General features: G+C 41.1%; 1 protein-coding gene across 2 annotated transcripts in view; it reads left to right on the top strand.

The window, feature by feature from the left end:
* The first annotated feature begins 3,217 nt into the window (after positions 1-3,217).
* The window catches only part of vwde (von Willebrand factor D and EGF domains), a 33,932-nt gene continuing 16,348 nt past the window's right edge, over positions 3,218-20,801 (top strand). Inside the window, exons 1-13 of one of the 2 annotated variants that reach the window (XM_020615591.1) lie at positions 3,218-3,588; positions 7,221-7,411; positions 8,736-8,967; positions 9,849-9,923; positions 12,934-13,163; positions 13,515-13,604; positions 14,632-14,779; positions 15,001-15,212; positions 15,415-15,488; positions 15,602-15,875; positions 18,257-18,453; positions 19,180-20,066; positions 20,366-20,502. In XM_020615591.1, coding sequence (XP_020471247.1) covers positions 3,513-3,588; positions 7,221-7,411; positions 8,736-8,967; positions 9,849-9,923; positions 12,934-13,163; positions 13,515-13,604; positions 14,632-14,779; positions 15,001-15,212; positions 15,415-15,488; positions 15,602-15,875; positions 18,257-18,453; positions 19,180-20,066; positions 20,366-20,502 — 2,823 coding nt within the window. In that variant the 5' untranslated portion in view covers positions 3,218-3,512. Of the gene's footprint in view, positions 3,589-7,220; positions 7,412-8,735; positions 8,968-9,845; positions 9,924-12,933; positions 13,164-13,514; positions 13,605-14,631; positions 14,780-15,000; positions 15,213-15,414; positions 15,489-15,601; positions 15,876-18,256; positions 18,454-19,179; positions 20,067-20,365; positions 20,503-20,801 lie in introns of both variants that reach the window. The other variant, XM_020615590.1, reaches the window with a different exon arrangement.

Here is a 20,801-nt window from a genome sequence, read left to right as displayed (position 1 = left end):
CTATAATGTAAATCAAGATGAACCAATGAATAAAAAGATATCAAATGAAATGTGATAAATATGGCCTGTCAGTTATACAGTCTGCATTCACACCAAAAGTGTCTAAATGTGCAGTTTTACTATTAATTAAATATTGGATACTTTAATTAAAATGGTTGTTGGTTTATGGTTTCATTAGGACCAAAACAGAAGATCTATTTTTTGGCAACCAGACAGATGGACTGTGTTTAATAAGAAAATCTCAGGGGGACATATTTTGGGAAGGTCAACTCAGAGAAACAAATCATCCATTGAAGTCTGACACTTCTCTCTGTGTGTTGATGGGTATCTCTTCATATTGTGTATTCAAATTCTGTAATTGTTGAGCATAGGTCAAAAAAAGGTGAGCTCCAAAAAAGTTCTTGTTTTTTATTTGGAGGTGCTGACACCAAAATGTGGTGTTTACCAACACTGTTTTACCACCTGTAACCTTTAGACTCCTAAATTTCATGGTAGCTTCACTACTGATGTAGTGTACTGTATATTCAGCAAGTCAGCCACAGGAGAAAGGAAAAATGCTCCTACAAATGAGAAAAAGATTCACAATTAGCAGGTAGCTCAGCTGTAACTCCTTTTAAGACTGTTACAGTTTTAAGTTCTTAGACTCTGGTAGGATCTGGGGATTCACACAGTGACTGTATAGACACTGTTTGCATTGTAGCTAGATTGCATTGCCTGGGTTGGGGCACGTGATGAGGCTGGATGTCAGGGGTAGATGTCATGACCCAGCTGCTGTGAGGCCACGTGTCCTCTACAGTAACACAAAGCCGTTCCCCCTGCAGCATAAACCAACAACCAAACAAACCCATATTGAGCCGTCTGCTATGCTTCTTTACAGTTGTTAGAAATTAACCCACGACCCCCGTGCGCTTAAATAACTTAAATAAGCAAATTCACTCTCTGCTGAACACGAAGCAGCCTCTGTTGGGCTGAAAATCAGAACAGTGATTTTAGTTTGTTGCTGATTTTTATGTGTGTGAAAGAAAGAAACAGCAGCAAGGAAGGCAAAGCAATAAAATCAAGGGCAGTGTGTTTATATTTTGCCCTTTACAACCTGGTTTTGGACTGGGGTTATAAACTGATTAATCTGTGCTCGGCTCATTTTCCTGTGCTTTTGTGTTCTTGTATTCTCCTTATGTACACTTCAAAACGTCTGAGTTGTGCAATCAGTTTTCCTGTCAGAGGTGGAGGTTAAGGTAATTATAAACTGTTTGCACTCCCCCACATCATTTAGCTGATAACACATCTCCCAGGAGACACTGCAGCGCTGCCATTTCTCCCACGCTTGCTTAACTGATGATAATGAGAGAAAATTGCACAAAATGAAGTCGTGTATAGATTAAAGTATTATACAAGGCATTTATCCCATTTGTTTACCACGTTTTTGCTGCCTGGATTTAACTTGAACATGTTTGTAAGTGTATGTTCATTTGACATAGATTCATGTTTTCCATCCAGGAGGCTGATTGGAATGTAATTGTTAAGATAAAGAGCGAGCAGATGGGAGGAAAGTGCGGTTGAACCTGATGGCTATTCCAGGCTCTTACTGGGCTGACGGTCAAGGAGATTTACGTGCCTGGGAGTCAAACAGACAAATGTCTCAACAAGACAGTGAAGCACCTTCATGTTGCCCAGGACGAAGATGAGAGGAGCAGACCACGACCTGCACAGCTGTCAGTTTCCCAGTAGTCTCTTTTAGAAGTGCAGAAGGTTTATTCATCATTATTGTCTGTCTGACAAAAAACAGTGCACTTATTTCAAAAATCAGTCTGAGCTTGCATCAGCCTTGATAATTTAATTTGCCACTCAAACTGCTCATAAATCTGAAAATAGCTGTGTTGTTGAAACACCAAAACAGCAAATCAATCTTCAACAGTGTAATAATCTATTAATCACATTTTGGCCAAAATGCCAATCATTTACTGGTACCAGCTTCTAAAATGTGAGTACTTTCTGCTTTTTTGTGCTTTATAGTATATTATTATGAATGGAATTTATCTAGGGTACCTTTGGTTGAACAAAACTAGATATTTAAAGACATCATTGTGGACTCTGGGAAAATAATTTTACTACTTTTCTACATTTTATAGACGTAGCAATATTCAGTTAATCCGGAAATTAATTGCTAATGAGAAAAATGATTTGTTCTAGTACTGAAATGATGACTTTGACTACCTGTAATCACTGCCACTCCAATATACTACCAAATTTTATTTATTTTTACCATTAGAATTGAGCCATCGCTTTCTCTGTCCCACATTTATAAAGAGGATCAGTTCTGAGGAGCATGGCTGCAGTTTCAAGTGTGTGAATGGAAACAAGCAGTTTGGAAAAGCATTTGACTTATCCAAAATCCCACTTTTTGGCTGATTTCATTTCCATGAAAAATGCAGCATGTGGGCCATCTGTTTTAGCGGTTTGCAGTGGTGAAATGTCATTTGCTGGACAGTATTGTCTGCATTTCCCTCCCCTCTAGAAAGAGAGTTTTAGAGGCTCAGGATGATTCATGTTATTGCTTAATATATTTTAATTTGGTCTACATCTCACCCAGTGTAGTTAGACTGATGAAGGCAGGTCCTATAAGCTTGTATGACGTCACCAATGCTCCACCCTGATTTAACTCTCTGCATATCATGTAAAAAACGTTTTTAAGTTTAGTGTTAATTAATTTTTGGCTTTCTACATATGGTTTGACCAGAAAATTCTTGTCAAAATGGATTTTTGGCTGTCCATAATGAATCAGGATGTCCACAGAGCATTTTCCAAGGCCAGTATTTACAGTATTTTAAGATTCAAACGGTTTATTTGTCCTTTATTCACTTAATAGAGTATTGCAAATGTTTAAGACGCTTTAGATATTTAGATTCTTATCCATCCTGCAGTGCTATCAGGGAGGTGTCCGATATTGGACCCAAATTCATTCTGCAGCCTGAGGTACAACATAAAGAGCTAAGCAACAAGAAGCAGGAGTCCTGCAGAAGATGGTCTGGCCCCCACAGAGTCCTGACCTCAGATGCTGGAACAACCTACCTTGAAAAACAAGTCATGTATATGAAAGGATGCCCACTTTACTTGTGTACAGTGAATTGTGGCCTATCCTTAAAGGTGTGCTAAAAGGCAAGTGTGCACTGAATACAAGTTTAAAAACAGTCGAACTCGGCCAAAAGGCAGGTGTGTGCAGAGGTTTGGGGGCCCGGGTCAGGAGAAGGTGTGCAGCTGATGCCCCTCCTAACACAACGTGATGCTGCAGCCGTGTGTACGCAGCCGCTGCACGCCGGCGTCTCGGATCAGCCGACAGCTCTGTCGATACTTCAACAAGAAACGACTTAACAAGGCTAAAATTCCTTCGCCTCTTTGGGGCTGGTAAAAGGGAAAAGGCGGCTCCACTCCTGGACCTCCGAGCAGACAGAGGAGCTTCGGTAAAACGGTGCCAGTGCTCGCTGTGTCTGGCGCACGCTGGCCTCTGCAGGACGATGAGGCGTGAAACTGTTTCAGAACTTTTTCTGTGCCTTGTGGTTTTACTTCCTAACGCAATGCAAGCTCAAACAGGTAAGATCGCCTCGCTAGTCAGTCAGAAACTAAGAGCACTGTTTAAATGCGCCACGCGCAATGTTTTCACAATGGACAAACATTTAGTTAAACTGTTTTCTGTTCATGGTGTTGACCGCCTCCTTTTCTTCCTGACAGAAAAAAGTTTACAAACCAAAGGTCTGATCAAAAATCTAATTTAATCGTTGTATAAAAGTTCCCCACTTCCTCTGGTAGTTTTTGTCCCTGTGCCAAAAAGAAGCAGACACCTTCTCATCCATCACGCACAGTCCAGTGCCATATACCTCCCTGTGTCATGGTCAGAGTGTTTCTGTCAGAGCAGAGAAAAGCAGGTCAGTGTCTCTTCACCCACATGGGTGTCAGACAGACTGGATGTGGACTGTGATTGTTCCTGTTCATGTGATGAGGAATGCAGTGACCGCCTGGTGAGTATGAAAGATACCTGGGCAGCTCTGACCTCCCTCAGTGGCCCGTCCCTCCATCGCTGCTGTGGCAGACTCACTCAAGATATCAGTCTACATTTGACTTTGCTACAGGCTGGTTTTCTTGGTTGCTGTCAGTTTCTTTCTCTCTGCCCTCACTTTTGTGGCTATATTCATTTTATGGTCGTGTTTCTGTGGTCACACACCAGAAGCGTTAAACCTCTCTTCACCTTCCTTAATTGCTTGTCTTCTTTCTGATCCTGGGTTTTATATAGTGTCCTTCCATAGGTTCCCGCGCCATGTAGCCATTAGGTCTGCTACTAACAAGAACACTGAATTACTACTATGTATTCATCTCATTTCACTTTGAACCACTGACACATCTGAAATGTGGGCAGTGATCCAGAGGTCTGACTACCAGAGTGCCACCATTTGCCACTAGTAACAATCATAAAACAGTTCTCCAGTGTTTATTGCTGTAGCTGACATAGAACCTCCAGTGGTGGCTAAACACACAGGTGGATGGAATATTTTTGGATGGCATGGTCTCTTGGTGTATTTGAGGTTTATCAGTGGTAGAAATTGACCTGTCCAGGATGTACCCTGTCTCTCGCCCAGTGTCCACCCCATGACCCTTATTAGGATAAGCAGTATAGATAATGGATGGATGATGGTAGAAATGGCTACAGTAGCTGTGGTGTGCAGGTTATTCTGTAGTTACATTAAGTCAACCCATGAAGGACTTTTTATAAATAGTATGTAAAGGAAGAGGATGTAGCCTGTACTGTATGAAAGGTTAATGTCATATATGTAAACTGCTGCAGTTAATCGGATCATTTCATATCATGAATCTGGTTTGTGTCTTTGTGAGTTGCTTCCAAAAAGTGTTTAAATATACTCAACGGTTCCCTGAAAAATTAGTTGTGTTCAGAGCAGATTGTTTCACCGAGTCAGCGTCTCTGCACAGTGCTGCAAATCTGTGACATCTTGGGTGTTGTGTTTCTGTAGGCAGCACTCTGTGTTTGTCTGTTCTGTAGACTTTTCATGGTAGATATTTTGACATGTCAAAGCAGGAAACCCATGGTGGCAGCTTGGTTTACTTGTTCCAGAGCCTGGCATTGCGCATGTACTGTAGATACACATGGTACGAGAGGTCAAAGTCTCTGCCCTGTAAATGTCATTTTGAAGCAAAATGCTCACAGAAACTTGAAATGTTTACATTTCTAAGTTACATTGTGCTTACTTGTATAAGCACATAGCCAACCTGGGACAAGGTCGTGTTACGGCATAGAAAAACTCTAGACATTGCTAAGAGAACAGACGGGTTAAAGGTGGCCTGAAGACTGGAGTCTGTGTTCATGGTACAGTAGCTGGTTTCCTGCTGGGAGAAAGTTATTTTGATTTGTTTGGCCACTCAGCAACGTGTTATCTATGTGTCCCACAGACAAAGAAATGTGTTGATTTTCTGCAAATTGGCTTACAGTACACAATGTTCACTGTTTTTCATTAGGCAGCTGATAGTGTAGGAAGATGACATCCCAGGTTTAATCCTACGTCTGACTGTACACAGATGTCTGTGTTTTACTGTCTGTTGGAGCACTTGTACTGTGTATCCTTTAACCTTTAACCTGCTGACCTTCCCCTTCTCTGTAGCAGTGTCAGGACTCTACTCGGCAAGATATAAAGATCATTTATTTTATTTTCACCACGTATCCCTTGGACTTTGGTATGATCCAAAGAAATAGTTGCCCCTGTATTAAATTCACTTTTGACCTCAAAGTGACAAGAGCAAATTTTTCTAACAAAAAGAATAATGTTTCCAACACAAGCTGATGATTACCAAGAACTTCCCATACAGTTCTTGTGAAACCATTTCTTAAAAGGGACCATACAGACATCAATAGTCCCTTCCTGCTGGGAAAATCTGTTAATCACAGTGCTGTTAGGTTTGGCTGCAGCTCAGGCCTTCATTGTTATTGGCAGCTGTTCTGTGGAGCTGATGTTTGAAGGTTTTAGCAAGCAGTGGCCAAAGTAGTATTCAGATCCCCTTTTTAAGTAAAAGTAGCAATACCACAGCCTAAAAGTACTCTGTTACAAGTAAAAGTCCTGCATTCAAAATGTTACTTACATAAAGTTAAAAAAAGCATCAAAACATACTTAAGTACCAAAAGTAAAAGTACTCATTATGTAGAATGTCCAATTTAACATGAATGTTTATCATTTTATTTAATTAGAATTGCTGATGCATTATCGTTTACATCACCTTTAGTGTTGCAGCTGGTAAAGGTGGAGCTAATGTTTATGAGCTTATGTTTTATATACTGCTGGGTAGCTTGTAAATGTTCCCCGAGACCACAGAAGTCTTATGATTATATTGTCATTTTTGTACTAACCTTATTCTGAACAGTAACAAGTAACTAAAGTTATAAAATAAATGTAGTGGAGTAAAAAGTACAATATATTTCCCTCAAATGAAGTCAGAGTATAAAGTAGCACAACATGAAAATACCCAAGTAAAGTACAGATACCTCAAAATTGTACTTGAGTACAGTACTCGAGTAAATGTACTTAGTTACTTTTTACCTCATTGTTGGATTTTATTTGAGAGAGGAGGTGATTAGTTAAAACCTGAAGACTCTAGATTACATTACTACATTTGATGTAATAGGACAAATGAGCGCAGGTGTGAGAAGATTATTTACATTAGTGCTAGAACAGCTGGCACACCCGGTATTTACTGTTGTCTCCTGACACGTCTACCTGCTGGTACAGATGGTTTTATGGTAAAAACAAAAGCTTGAAACAGCAAATATGCTGTTTCTGGAGTAACTTTTCATTAATGTGCACGTCTGTATAAATTAGGTATTCATCAATAAAAATAACCATATTAGTTGTAGCCATTGCATTGATGTGTGTATGGTCTCCGCAAAATAATTTATCATACTGTATTTCTGTGTTATTCTGTAAATATAAAAGTAATCATAGCCTAAATGATAATATCATGCATGCACACCTTTGCGCTGGGCAGCTCTGTTCCTTTTTATGACCTTTTAAAATTCAAGTGGAAATCTTGCATACAGACCAGCTGGAGAGTGGATATCCACAACCCAGCATTTGGTCTGCAAACAATCTTCCAGATATTTGATCACTGGTATTGACAGCCTTGGTGAACATCCAGGGTTTATGTTGTCTTACTGGCTGTACTTGCAGTGCTCCCTCCAGAGTGTGCACCGGGCGGCCATTCCGTCCTTCAGAACCCCTACCGCAGCACCACTTTCAGGTCCAGCTGGCTGCAGCAGTCGGCCCTGCAGGACTTCGTCTGTGACCACTCCCTCACTCCAGGCTGGTACCAGTTTCAGATTTTTGATAAGCCAGCTAGTATGCCCACCCACTGTGTGGAGGTAAATGACCTTTTCTGCATCTTGTAAAGACATAGACTGGAATGTTATCTGTCATAAACTAAAGAAAGTTTAGTGGCGTTTATGGTGTAGCTCAAAGAACAATACCACTGTTCTAGCCTATTTACATGATTACACATTATGTCTGCTTTACATCACAGCTTTTTGTCTTCTTTTTGCAAATCCATGCTGCTGTCTCAAAGGAAAGAAAGGGGAAACCCCTGTATTATGGAGAATATTTTGGCAGAACAATGGTCACATTTTAATTTACAGTCTAAATTTTAGTAGAGCTTTAGATTTTAAAAGATGTAATAAAATTTTATGTCAAGTTGTACTCTACGTCATGTAGCCCAGACTTTAACTACACCATAAATTTCTCATGACCCTCAAAATTAGGGAGTTTTCATTTTATCACATCACTCACTTTTGTATTCTCTTTTTAGTAGCATGAGATGAGGCCCAGAAGTATTATCTGTAAGTGCTGGTATGTTGTTTTATTTACAAATGTCAATACAATCTTTGAAGTCTCTCGAGACACCATCTGTGATGTCAGGTGGGGAAACTCTGAGGTGTGATTGTCTGAGAGTCAAAAATAAGATGTTTGTGTGTGCAAACGTAGATGCGTTTGACTTTGTGGACACATACTGGTAGCAGGACATATTTATGAAGGAGAGTGCAAGGAGAGCTGAATGTGTCTCATTTCCTGTGGACAGCCTGCTGTGAGCAGCCTGCAGGATCCATCTGAAGTGTCAGCCTCCCTCTGACTTCCCAGGGCATTACTGCTCTCCCTGGGTGATGGGTATCCACAGGAGTGGGCGGAGGAAGGAAGAGGGGATCGCTGTGAACGTGTTGCATAATAAGCCGATGTCTTTATGATGATGGCGGATAAATGGCTAGATTTGTTAGGCCAAGAGTTTTTTCAAAAGGGAGTTAACTGCAACAGACTGTAGCTTTGTCAAACACATACCCAGATGTTTGGCATTTTCAGATTTAGTTTATAGTAGTGCAAAGTGGTTACACTTTGTGGTGACATCTTACATGCAAAGTAGCCATTGTTTTCACTGTCTTTTGGGGGGACGGGGGTCAAGGTTTTGCAGTATTTCATGCTGTTTCTTGTTATTGTTGTTATTTCCGACATTTTTGTTGTTGTTTTTGAAACAAACAGAAGAGGATTTGTTTTGAGCCTTGAAACTATAACGCAGTTTTGAAGAACTGAATTATACAAGATTTCATTCATCTATCATATTCCAACAGAGCCAGCCAAAAGGTGTGTACTGTTACCAGAATGGATGACTGGTCTCCCCTCTATCTTTTTCTAAACACTCAGGTGAACCACTGTGGTACCCAGGCCCCGGTGTGGCTGTCTCTCAGTGAGGGTGAGTCCCTGCCTGGGTCCCTAGAGGTCAGACAGCTGACGGCCTGCGCTGCCTGGCAGTTGTTCCCGAGCAGCAGCAAAGACTGCTGCATGTTTCGCATCCCGGTCACCGTTCGCAACTGTGGAGATTTCTACATTTACCTGCTCCAGCCCACTCAGGGATGCATGGGATACTGTGCTCAAGGTGTGTTAGTGCTGAGTATCCTACCCTGATTTATGTTTGTAGGCAAGGCCATCTGTTGCAGGATTATTGTTTTTTTGTTGCTGAAGATAGTTCTTTATAACTTCAGCTGTGTGTTTGGGCTCATTGCCAAGCTGCAGAACAAGTGTGAGCTCAGACAACTGTCTGATGGCACTGTGTGATGGATAAGAATCTAAGCATCTAAAGTTCCACGTGTACCTACATATATCATCGTCCCTCATAATACACAACAAAAACCTTAGCAATGTGGTATGATGCCTTGCAGCAACAGCCGTAATAAATATGTATTAATAATAAGTGTTACAGTAGCTCTTCATCATTCTAACCATTTTGCATGCCGTGCTCTCATGAGTCTTACATGTGAGATTAGGTTAAGGCAACAAAAATACTTTGGTTAAGGTTTGGCTCTGGAAAGATTGTGGTTTTGGTAAAATGTTGCCAAAGTAAACGCATCCTATCCCGTGCTTCAAACCTGTTGCTGTGAGGACCTGAACATTAACATAAAAACCATCAGTAGTGCTGTAGATTCTATAAGCAGATACTGTATCACATTGGAGAGAAGACATGAAGTATGTTGCCTGGGAACATTTTGCAAATCTTTGAAACTTAAAATATAAAGACTGCACTGCACTTATGAGTGAGTGACAACAGAGCTGGCTCAAAAAGTGGAGACAAAGATTAAAAGCTGAAGCAAAACCACAGCCTTATTGGAAAAACTGCACTGTGTAAGAAAAAAACACGTATAAACTAAATTGCTTCCCAGACAAGACCTTCAAAACAAAGTGGATGCTGGCACCAAACTTACAGTCTCCTATCTGCCAGGTATAATGCTTTAACATTGCTCTCCCTTCTCTCTCTAGCAGAGACGTCAGACTCTTTACCCACAACGCCGCGGACCTGTGGCTCGATTGAGGCGAATGCTGATGGAGCGTGTAAAAGTGAGGATTGTGCTGCTGTTGTTATGACCAATTTCTTGTTTTCCTATGTTAGGTCAAATACCAGAACAGTCAGCAGGTCAGGGAGTTGCCATGCAGCCCGGATTCCACTGCTGGCCCCGTGATCACTCCTCTTAATGAGCTGAGCATGTGTCCCTGTGTCCAAGGGGCTTCGTCTCCATGGTGACAGCACTCAGCCAGGTCGAGATTTATGCCAGAGCAGGTTCTAGGAAGCTGGCAGAGGTGGTTGCACATTTTCTGGTTAGAACTGCTCATATAAATGAATTCATGTTCTACTTTCCTCTGCATAACCATTTAAAATTTGTCTGTTATGACTACATTTATCTAGACATACAATAGTATAGCTTTCCTAGAGAGGGACTTTTTTGGTCAATAAAATATACCTGGAGTGGGAATTTTAGTAAATAATATTTTTATGATTATTAATTTTATTGTGGCAGTGATCAAATGCACTGTGTCTGGGGATCCAAACTAATTATGTTAGAATTATTATGAAATATTGTGTCAAATGCAGTGCTATTGATACACAAAGTGCTTTGAGTGCTACTGCAGAAAAGCATTGTGTCAGTGCAAGTCCATTTCCCTTTTCTTATTGATATACTAATGGCAGTAAACTTTGTTAATGAAGAGCTCATATTGTATGATAACTAATGACATCCTTAAAGAGCACAGTCCTTTACAGCATTATGTTTGAATAATGTTCAATTTAAGCTTTTTTTTTGAGAATATTGACTATAAAGGAAGATTCATATATTTTTCTTGAAAAAAAGTGCAGTGGAATTTTAGGAATTTTTTTTTCCAGCCCTGAGTCGTACTTGCTGCCCTTTTCTCAGGCTGAATTTAAATGTATCTACCTATAGAGAATGTGAAGGTACCTCACACTGTGTTGAATGTTGGCTTAGAGCACCATTTTGGGAGATATGTGATTTATTCACCTGAATTCTGTTTTGTTTGGCTAAGTTGCTTTAATCATTTAGATGTCACTTTACTGACTGAGGTAATTCAGAACGGATAACCTTAGCTAACGTGTAGTGGACCTAGAGATCCTGTTGATGAAAGTGACAGACTGAAAAATGGCTCTGCATCCTGATCTCAGCTCTTAGTTTGGGAGCTAACACTAGCTAGCAGCTGTCAGCAGATAACACAAACACTGCAGATGAATCAGTTTCTGTCCTGTCACATTAAACACTAAAGTGGACATTTGGACATAATTGAAGCATCCACTAGTGTAGGTAGCTGTATGGGACAGTAAATATTTTTTAAATGAACTTAATACTGTAGATGTATGTAGTGAATGTTACTATGATGGATAATGAGCATGAGCTCCCAAAATGGTGCATTTCAACACAGTGTGACAACTTCACGTTCCCTATTAGAGGGTGGTGCAGGCAGTTTTAGCCTGAGAGGCAAATCGCAGGGTGAATAAGGTGAGTAAAGCAGTTGCTACTGCTCACAAACCTTAACTGCTGTGAATACACAAATAATAGAAAACAACCAAAATATTTTTATCTGCATGTTTCTCTCTTTCTCTGAAAAATGGTGATTGGATTTAGATGGTATAAGGCAAGGGGTTCTCCCTGCCGTCCCCAGTGGAAGTTATGCCTTTGTAAACACCTTAATGTTAAACCTGTGGAGTATGTAACTGTTGAACATCTCATTCCTATGCTTGGCTCCCCACAAAATTTGGTAACCTGACTGGAGGGGTCAGCTACAGGTTCACAGTGTTGGAAGAGGCTGAGGTCAGTTATCTGTGCGCGACAGTAACGTTCTTCCACACCAAACTGAGAAAATCATTATGTACCTGGCTTTGTCATATTTAAAGACATTGGAGGCATTGCTAAACTGTTGTCATAAAATATTAAACAAAATGTTTCGTCTTCTGTAACTAGTTGTTTTTTTTTTTTTTTAAGAAGAAGAAAAGAGTCCTAGCCTTAAACCTTGAAAACCAGCCCCAGATTGAAAGTACAGGTTGTACGTATGCAGGCACATAACCAGTCTACATACCCGGCCATATAGTTACAAACCATGAATGATATAAAAAGGGACATTTTTCAGATGGAAACAAAGCTTTTTACAAAGAAGTTGGAGAAATTGTCAATCTTCACGTAATTTAACTTGAGACCTTGCACTACATTAACTAGGGCCTTGATTTCTTAATAAAAGCTCAAATTGACTTTCTTTACTACATCCTTGGTGGTGTTTCAGTCCTTTGAAGGCCAACAATGCCCCTAGCGACTGACTCGTTATAGCCCAGTATCGGTGAGAGTTGTTACCTGTCTTTGAATCCTCCCCTGTCGACCAACGTCTATTGTCCTGGTGGACATGTTTAGGCAGAGATCTCAAAACAGGATTGTAGATGGATGACAAGTTGTGTCTTAGTCCACCACCCCTATTTAGTGAGGGGTGTTCTATTTGAACAAAAAAAGCTTCCTTGACTCCTCTCTCAAACCAGCGATGTTCTCTGAACAGGATCTGGACTTCACTGTCCTCAAAAGAATGCCCTTTGTCCTTCAGGTGGAGGTGGACTGCTGACTCTGGTCCACTGGAGTTGGCCCTCCTGTGTTGGGCCATGCATTTGTGAAGCGGCTGCTTGGTTTCACCAATGTACTAGTCGTTACACTCCTGACTACACTTAATTGCATACACAACACCACTCTGTGTGTGTCTGGGTGTTCTGTCCTTTGGGTGGACCAGTCTCTGCCGCAGGGTGTTCCCTGGCTTAAAGTTGACTGGGACATTGTTGGGCATCAAAGGACTGAAACTCCACCGATGGGGATAAATGTCTCCGACTCAATGCCAGTCGGGCAGAACTGATGAAGCCTTGTGGATGAGACATGAAACGTCTTCGATCTAAAAACCTAGTCTAGTTTTTTTCCTAAGTTTTTTTCAGCTTACTATGACCTGGATGACTGAGAATCTGCACAAACATGCAGAAAGCTATTTACATAAATATAATCTAATCTACCTCCTCTTTCTGCTTTTTCCCTGTCAGCCAAGCAGCCTCCCACTCCATCTCTACCAGTGATAGTCTTTGAGGTGACAGGTAACACTATCTACCTGAAGTGCAGCTTTGAAAGCAATTCCAACAGCTCCCTGGGTTATGTGGTGGCTTGGTCCCGCCTCTCGCCCGAGGGCAGGAAGGAGGAGCTCAAACAGGAGATCACCATCCAGACCTCAGCCTTCATTGAGCTGGATGGCTTCAACCTCCGTCTGGGGGACAAGGTGTGGTACAGGGCTGCAGTGGTTTAACATGACCTTTGTTGAGTCCAGGCCAATTTCAAGAACAAACAACAAAATGAGTTTGAAAAAGCCAAGATTTAGTCCCTATGTGGTTTCATCTGTCTCTCTCTTTCTCTGAAATTTTAATTCATGAGTTTTATTGGCACGATCTTAATTAAGATCAGTATTGCCAAGTGAGTTGTGTGAAGTTTACAAGGTAGGTATAATAATAATAAAGAAAAACCAACTAATAATATCCACATTACTAGATAGTATGTGATAATAAAACTAAGACCGATTGTATATTATAATAAAAATAAGACCTATTGTTATAGTATTGTCTTTCTTCTTCAGATTTACTGCTCCAGCTCCAGTTTCTTCTTGGACTTGCCGGACATCCGGGGAGATTCAGTGGAAAGTCAGGAGTTCTTTGCTGGGATTAGAGTATGTCACCATAATCTGTTTTACAACTATGTATGTGTGGTGTATCCTGATGAACAGTAGAAGTGACTAGTACTATATTTTTTAAGCAAAGAGACAATTTATCTGTGTAGTTATCTTTTTGGCCTGTGCACAGAATGTGTGTGTGTGTGTATTCTTGCACAGAAATAAAAGCGACTCTTCCAGGAGTTGCACTTAAAGGTATTCTTTTTATATATGAGAGTTAGATGAGAAGACTGGTAACAGTTTCCTCTCTGTGAGTTTTGTTTTGAAGTATAGCCAGAAGGCAATTTGCACATCTTAGCATAAAAACTGGAAGCTGGGGGGGAAAAGCTAGCTTGGCTTGGTTCATAATTAAACTAGAATTACTGCTTTGTGGCTATATGCCTCCACCAGCCAGTCAAATTCACAGGTATGGGACAGAAGCAAGGTCACTGACCTTGACCTTTGACCACCAAAATCTAATCGGTTCATTCCAGAGATATTGTGTTCACAAGAATGGGACAGACGCCAGGTCACATTAACCTTGACCTTTGACCTCTGATCACCCACATTTAATCAGTCCATCACTGAATTCCTGGACTCTTGTGCCAAATTTGAAGAAATTCCCTTAAGGGGTTCTTGACTCATTGCGCTCACAAGAATGGGATGCACAGACGGATGGACGGACAACCCAAAAACATAAAAATATCCATATTTTCCAAAATGATGAAAACAAAAGATGCTGTCTAAAGTTGCTGCCGACTTTGTATTACGAATCATCTTATAACTACTGCTGTTACTACTAAGCTACAGATGACTAAAATATTTAGTTTTTTTTTTGGCCGTGTTACAGAAAAATATAGAAACTACCACACACCTGATTTTAACGCTCGGATCACTACAGTACTTAGCCTGCTAACCTGAACAAAGACATGATTGATTTCTCCAGGAACTGTCTGTGTGCTTAAAACCTTGCTCTCTGAATGTGAAGTGTTTATAAAGTATGTATGTACAATAAGGCTGATCAATTTGTTTCTGTTTTGTGCAGCTAAGACCAGAGGTGAGCATTATATCTGAGGATGGGAGAATGCATGAGCTGGTAGTTGAGAGCACAGTTCCTGTCCCATGTCAGGTAGAGTCTTCCTCCTCAAGAGAACGGTGCACTCTGTCCCTTCAGCTCAGCACAAGCAGTCAAGGTGAGGAGTTATGTAAAGGTGAGTGTACTTCAAGTTACAGGTTCCTTGACTGTAATTGATGATGCGGGAGCAAACCACCTTGATCCATTGCCATCAAGGAACATACAAACTTGGATTATCTCACATAATACCATTTCATTCATTCATCAGTTTTTCAGTCTCTTTCCCCTCATTTTATCATCATGCATATAAACTAAATCTAAATCCTTATTGTGTTGTAGATAATTTGTTGGATGCAGATCTGTCTCTGTCCTCCTGTGTGTTGGATTTGTCCCGGAGCCCCTGCAGGGACGGGGTTTGTAGCCGGGCTCTGGTCTACTTCAGCTCCATCACTGACTTTGTCAAAGATGACAACAGGGTGACTCACATCTCTGTCAAACCTATCACCACACACAGTTTTCTTTGGAACGGATACTCACCAGAACCTGTTCAGGTAAACGGATCCGACTCTAAAACTGCTACTTTATTGGTGGTTTACTGATTCGTGAGGCCAGGATTTTTATAAATGTGTTATGATTTATGGTTGTTGTGACCTTGCATTTGTTGTTTTTAAGTACCAGTGCATTCTTGTATATTCCTCATATATCCTGAGTATTTTATTTAATGATGAAATTAAATCATTGTCTCCTTTTCAGATAAGGGTAAAGGATGTTCCTTCAGCCTACTGCTACTCTTTCACCGATCCTCACATAATCACGTTTGATGGCAGGTACTATACGTCATGTATCTCACACACTGTCATGTTTTATTGCAGATGAACAGATATCATTTCATGAGGGCAGCAACATGAACCAGCAGTAAATATTCTTTGTTTGCTTACAGGCTCTATGAGAGCTACCAGATAGGTACCTTTGTTCTGTATAAGAGCACTTTCTGGCCGTTTGAGGTGCACGTCCGTCAGTGGGAGTGTGGCAGTGTGCTGCACGCTGCAGCGTGCGTGTGCGGCTTTGTGGCGAGGGATGGTGGTGATGTTATTGCATTTGACATGTGCAATGGAGAAATGGGTGAAACCAAGCCTCATCTGTCTGTGAAGAGCAGAGACCTGAGCAGGAGTGGCATTCGAATCACAGAGTCCTACCAGGGACGCAAAGTCACTGTGAGTGAGGACAAGCCAGACACACATCACAAATCTGTCCATCAGTTTCTAATACAATATAGAGTACAGCTGATTGGAGTTCACTTTTCATAGCACTTTAGTTCACAGGTATGTTTTTTACAGTACTATATCTTGACACATGCAAATGATGAGAGCATAATTATAATTATGAAACTAATGTATGTTTTTCATACAGCGATCATTTTTCCATACTTACATCCCCATCAACAGAGCACTTGAGGAAAGATTAGAAACTTGCTTTGGAAACATTAGTACCAAGGTCAGAGGAGGAGTAAGAATAACAAAACTATGAAAATATGACTGAACTCATGCAATGCTTGAAAAGGACAGAAGTGGATTTATTCTTCATGGAGCCATTAGTTTGGAGAATAAATTGTGAGTGAAATTGGGATAAAAAAAAAAAGCCCTACATTGAAGAACTAGTTCAACATTTTGTGGAAATAAGATTCTTTCCTGTAAAATAAAGAAATACAGTGCCTTGCGAAAGTATTCGGCCCCCCTTGAACTTTGCAACCTTTTGACCTTTTGTGACCTTTCAGGCTTCAAACATAAAGATATAAAACTGTAAGTTGTTGTGAAGAATCAACAACAAGTGGGACACAATCATGAAGTGGAACGAAATTTATTGGATATTTCAAACTTTTTTAACAAATAAAAAACTGAAAAATTGGGCGTGCAAAATTATTCAGCCCCCTTAAGTTAATACTTTGTAGCGCCACCTTTTGCTGCGATTACAGCTGTAAGTCACTTGGGGTATGTCTCTATCAGTTTTGCACATCGAGAGACGGAAATTTTTGCCCATTCCTCCTTGCAAAACAGCTCGAGCTCAGTGAGGTTGGATAGAGAGCGTTTGTGAACAGCAGTTTTCAGTTCTTTCCACAGATTCTCAATTGGATTCAGGTCTGGACTTTGACTTGGCCATTCTAACACCTGGATATGTGTATTTGTGAACCATTCCATTGTAGATTTTGCTTTATGTTTTGGATCATTGTCTTGTTGGAAGACAAATCTCCGTCCCAGTATCAGGTCTTTTGCAGACTCCATCAGGTTTCCTTCCAGAATGGTCCTGTATTTGGCTCCATCCATCTTCCCATCAATTATAACCATCTTCCCTGTCCCTGCTGAAGAAAAGCAGGCCCAAACCAGGATGCTGCCACCACCATGTTTGACAGTGGGGATGGTGTATTCAGGGTGATGAGCTGTGTTGCTTTTACGCCAAACATAACGTTTTGCATTGTTGCCAAAAAGTTCAATTTTGGTTTCATCTGACCAGAGCACCTTCTTCCACATGTTTGGTGTGTCTCCCAGGTGGCTTGTGGCAAACTTTAAACGACACTTTTTATGGATATCTTTAAGAAATGGCTTTCTTCTTGCCACTCTTCCATAAAGGCCAGATTTGTGCAGTATACGACTGATTGTTGTCCTATGGACAGAGTCTCCCACCTCAGCTGTAGATCTCTGCAGTTCATCCAGAGTGATCATGGGCCTCTTGGCTGCATCTCTGATCAGTCTTCTCCTTGTATGAGCTGAAAGTTTAGAGGGACGGCCAGGTCTTGGTAGATTTGCAGTGGTCTGATACTCCTTCCATTTCAATATTATCGCTTGCACAGTGCTCCTTGGGATGTTTAAAGCTTGGGAAATCTTTTTGTATCCAAATCCGGCTTTAAACTTCTCCACAACAGTATCTCGGACCTGCCTGGTGTGTTCCTTGTTCTTCATGATGCTCTCTGCGGGGGCTGAATAATTTTGCACGGCCAATTTTTCAGTTTTTTATTTGTTAAAAACGTTTGAAATATCCAATAAATTTCGTTCCACTTCATGATTGTGTCCCACTTGTTGTTGATTCTTCACAAAAAATTACAGTTTTATATCTTTATGTTTGAAGCCTGAAATGTGGCAAAAGGTCGCAAAGTTCAAGGGGGCCGAATACTTTCGCAAGGCACTGTAATGCATCCCCTGAAACCACAAATTTTCAGGTTTACACGTTTTTTCTTGACTAGACAAACAAGATACACCCCATTTGTTGGTGAGCTTTATAAGTGCTGCCTATGGGAGCTTTGAACATTATAGAGAGTCAAGCTGGCTGTTTCCCGCTGCTTATTGTCTTTATGTTAAGCAAAACTTACTGCTAACTTTCTGCAGGAAAGCTAATAAATGTAAATAGTGTGTGTGTAAATATAAATTTAAAGGCCAGGTCACCTACCTTTTTACCTTGTAGCTGTTGAGATCTTTACACAAAGATCGCTAAGCCTTGATGTCAGAATGGGACAGGCTCATAGAATCTAGTTGGCTGCTTGTTGCTAAAGATGAGATATTCTTTTGTCTCTTTAGTATAATCTGTAATCTTCAACTGCTTTCAGATGACCTTCTCATCAGGAGCCTTTGTTCGTGCAGATGTGTCTGACTGGGGAATGAGTCTGACGCTGAGAGCCCCCAGTTCAGACCGCAGCCACACTGAGGGCCTGTGTGGGACCTATGACGGACAGCCAGACAATGACTTCCATTCAGCGGGGGGTGTCACAGTGGAGGATCTGCATGCTTTTATCTCTGAATGGAGGTCAGTGCTTTTTTAATGACGTATCTGTCAGCTGACATGAATGTTTTTGGAAGTTTAGAGCAGTGGTTCCCAAATGGTGCATCAAGTCCAGGTGTGCCGTGGGATTTTGTGACAACCATATATTAGTATTGCAGTATATAACATCTATAATAATACAATACTTTGGTGTGCCTTAGGCACAAAAAGTTTAAAAAACAATGGTTTAGAGGTTTTTACACTGACCACAGTTATTACTTATTCTCCTGTACAATGAACAGCTGCACTGATCTCATCCACACTTGTCACTATTTTTTGTTTGTATTTTTCATGAATGTAGCTATTTATTAAGCTGTTATATTAGCAATTTAACATTTGGTAATGAGGACAACATGAGACCTATTTGAATCCCCAGGGATGAAACCAGACAAGCAATATATTAGCTGTTGAAATAACATCATTTGCTTGTTAACTATTTCGGATGTCCACAGATTTGTACATGTAAACATGCACAATGAGTGATAAGTGATAAGCTAAGCATTTCCTCTCAGGCTTCATTTGGAAAGCTTCGTCTGGGACAAAGTTCACTGTGGATGGCTATATGTGATTACTTACAGATTTCTTCAGGAATTTGCACTGCTAATCATAGTACTATCAACAAACTCCAAGGACCCAGTATCAGGTTATGCAAAAACCCTCCTGTCAAACCAGTTTCTTCTTCACCAACATCTTTTTCTTTTCCTCTGCCAGACTCCCTCCAGGCACCAGCCTGTTTGACACCACGCCATCCCACCTGAGTACATTGAGCCCCCGCATGCACTGTACCTGTCAGACAGAGTCACGCCTCACATCTCCCAGAGCTCGATCTCAACCAGTCACCTCCTCTGACTCTACCTGCTCTCGTCATGGCAATGTGCATCTCCTCAGTGTCATTCCCACTCTGGACGTCACAGCTGAGTACATTGGCTCAGTGGAACTACTCAAAGGTGAAAGAAATGAAAGACAGTCACAGCCTCTGGGCCGCTACAGGCAGAACACTCAGGAACGAGGTAGCCACATCCAACCTCATGAAAGAGGCTTCCCTTTGAGAACCTCCAGGGATGGATTTTCAACCTCAGCTCACTACCAGCAGCACAGAAGCAGGCTGCAGACCCACCATTACATCTCTAACTCCCCTCACCAAAGCCTCAGCCAGTCTGATCTCGATGGCTTAACCTACTTTTTCCCAGAGGACCATGAACCGGCAGTTCAACCAGTCTCTTCCCTAACATGGCCGACACCTTCCGGCCTGACTGAGCAGCAGGCTAGGACTCAGTGCCAGCAGACTGTGGCCAACTCAAACACAGCGTTAGGTTGTAGGCGCCTGCTAGAAGAGTCAGTAGTTAATCTAACAGTGACTATGTGTGTTACTGACCTACAACTGAAGGATGAGCTGTCATGGCTAAATGCCACGTTACCGCTGCTGGAGAACGAGTGTGAGAGGAGGGTGGTGGAGGAGAGGAGAAGAGGGGAAGTGTACCAAGATGTTCTGGCTGCCCTCAAGTGTCCCAATCTGTGCAATGGGAATGGCCAGTGCTCCGAGTGGGGTTGTGTGTGCTTCCCAGGGTTTGGGTCCTATGACTGCAGTGACCTGTCTGGTAACATATTAAACATACAACAACACAGGCACATTAGTTCTGGAGAGGTCTTTACTAGAGCAATATATCAACCAGTATTTGCTTCTTGCAAATATATCAGTATTGGAAGATATGACAAGTGAAAACAAACAGAAACATGCCAAAGATGCAATACATTTAGCAGTTATTGCACGCGTTTAACTTTTCCATTCACGTCTATGATGACAGACGTAGGTTTACATATGTTTTGTGATTTGGGGAGAGTTCCAAGGTCTAACAGTCCATGCTCGTCTTTACTTTTTGTTGTTGATGTTGTGAAGACCAGATCCCAGAAATCACTGAGTTGGAGAAAGGGGGTCTGTGTGATGTCCGACAGAAAGACTGCACCACCATCCAGGTCTACGGTCAAGGCTTCAAGGACTCTTACGAGCTCAAGTGTGAGTTTGTTAAAGAAAAGGTACTTTGATTTTCTGCTCCTTTCTTATCTGCTCTGCATGTGTTCTCCTTTCTTACACTTCCTCAAAAACTAAAATCACTTTACACCTAGGAGCTGGCAGTTTTGCTGAGCTGTTCCACCCAGATCACAAAACATCTGATCAGAAAACTGTTTCTTTACTGGAAACAAAAACCTTTAAATGTTCATGTCATGATCTTTAGAGAATTAGTTCGTTTTTCTAAATTTAAGTCCTGTTAATAAATGAGAAACATTCATGTTCTTGTGCATCACTGAAACAATTTGTAATCATTCAACTACAT

The sequence above is a fragment of the Monopterus albus genome, unplaced genomic scaffold (assembly GCF_001952655.1).
Source record: "Monopterus albus unplaced genomic scaffold, M_albus_1.0 scaffold166.1, whole genome shotgun sequence".
Classification (NCBI taxonomy): Eukaryota; Metazoa; Chordata; class Actinopteri; order Synbranchiformes; family Synbranchidae; genus Monopterus; species Monopterus albus.
This window is presented reverse-complemented; position numbering and strand designations above follow the sequence as displayed.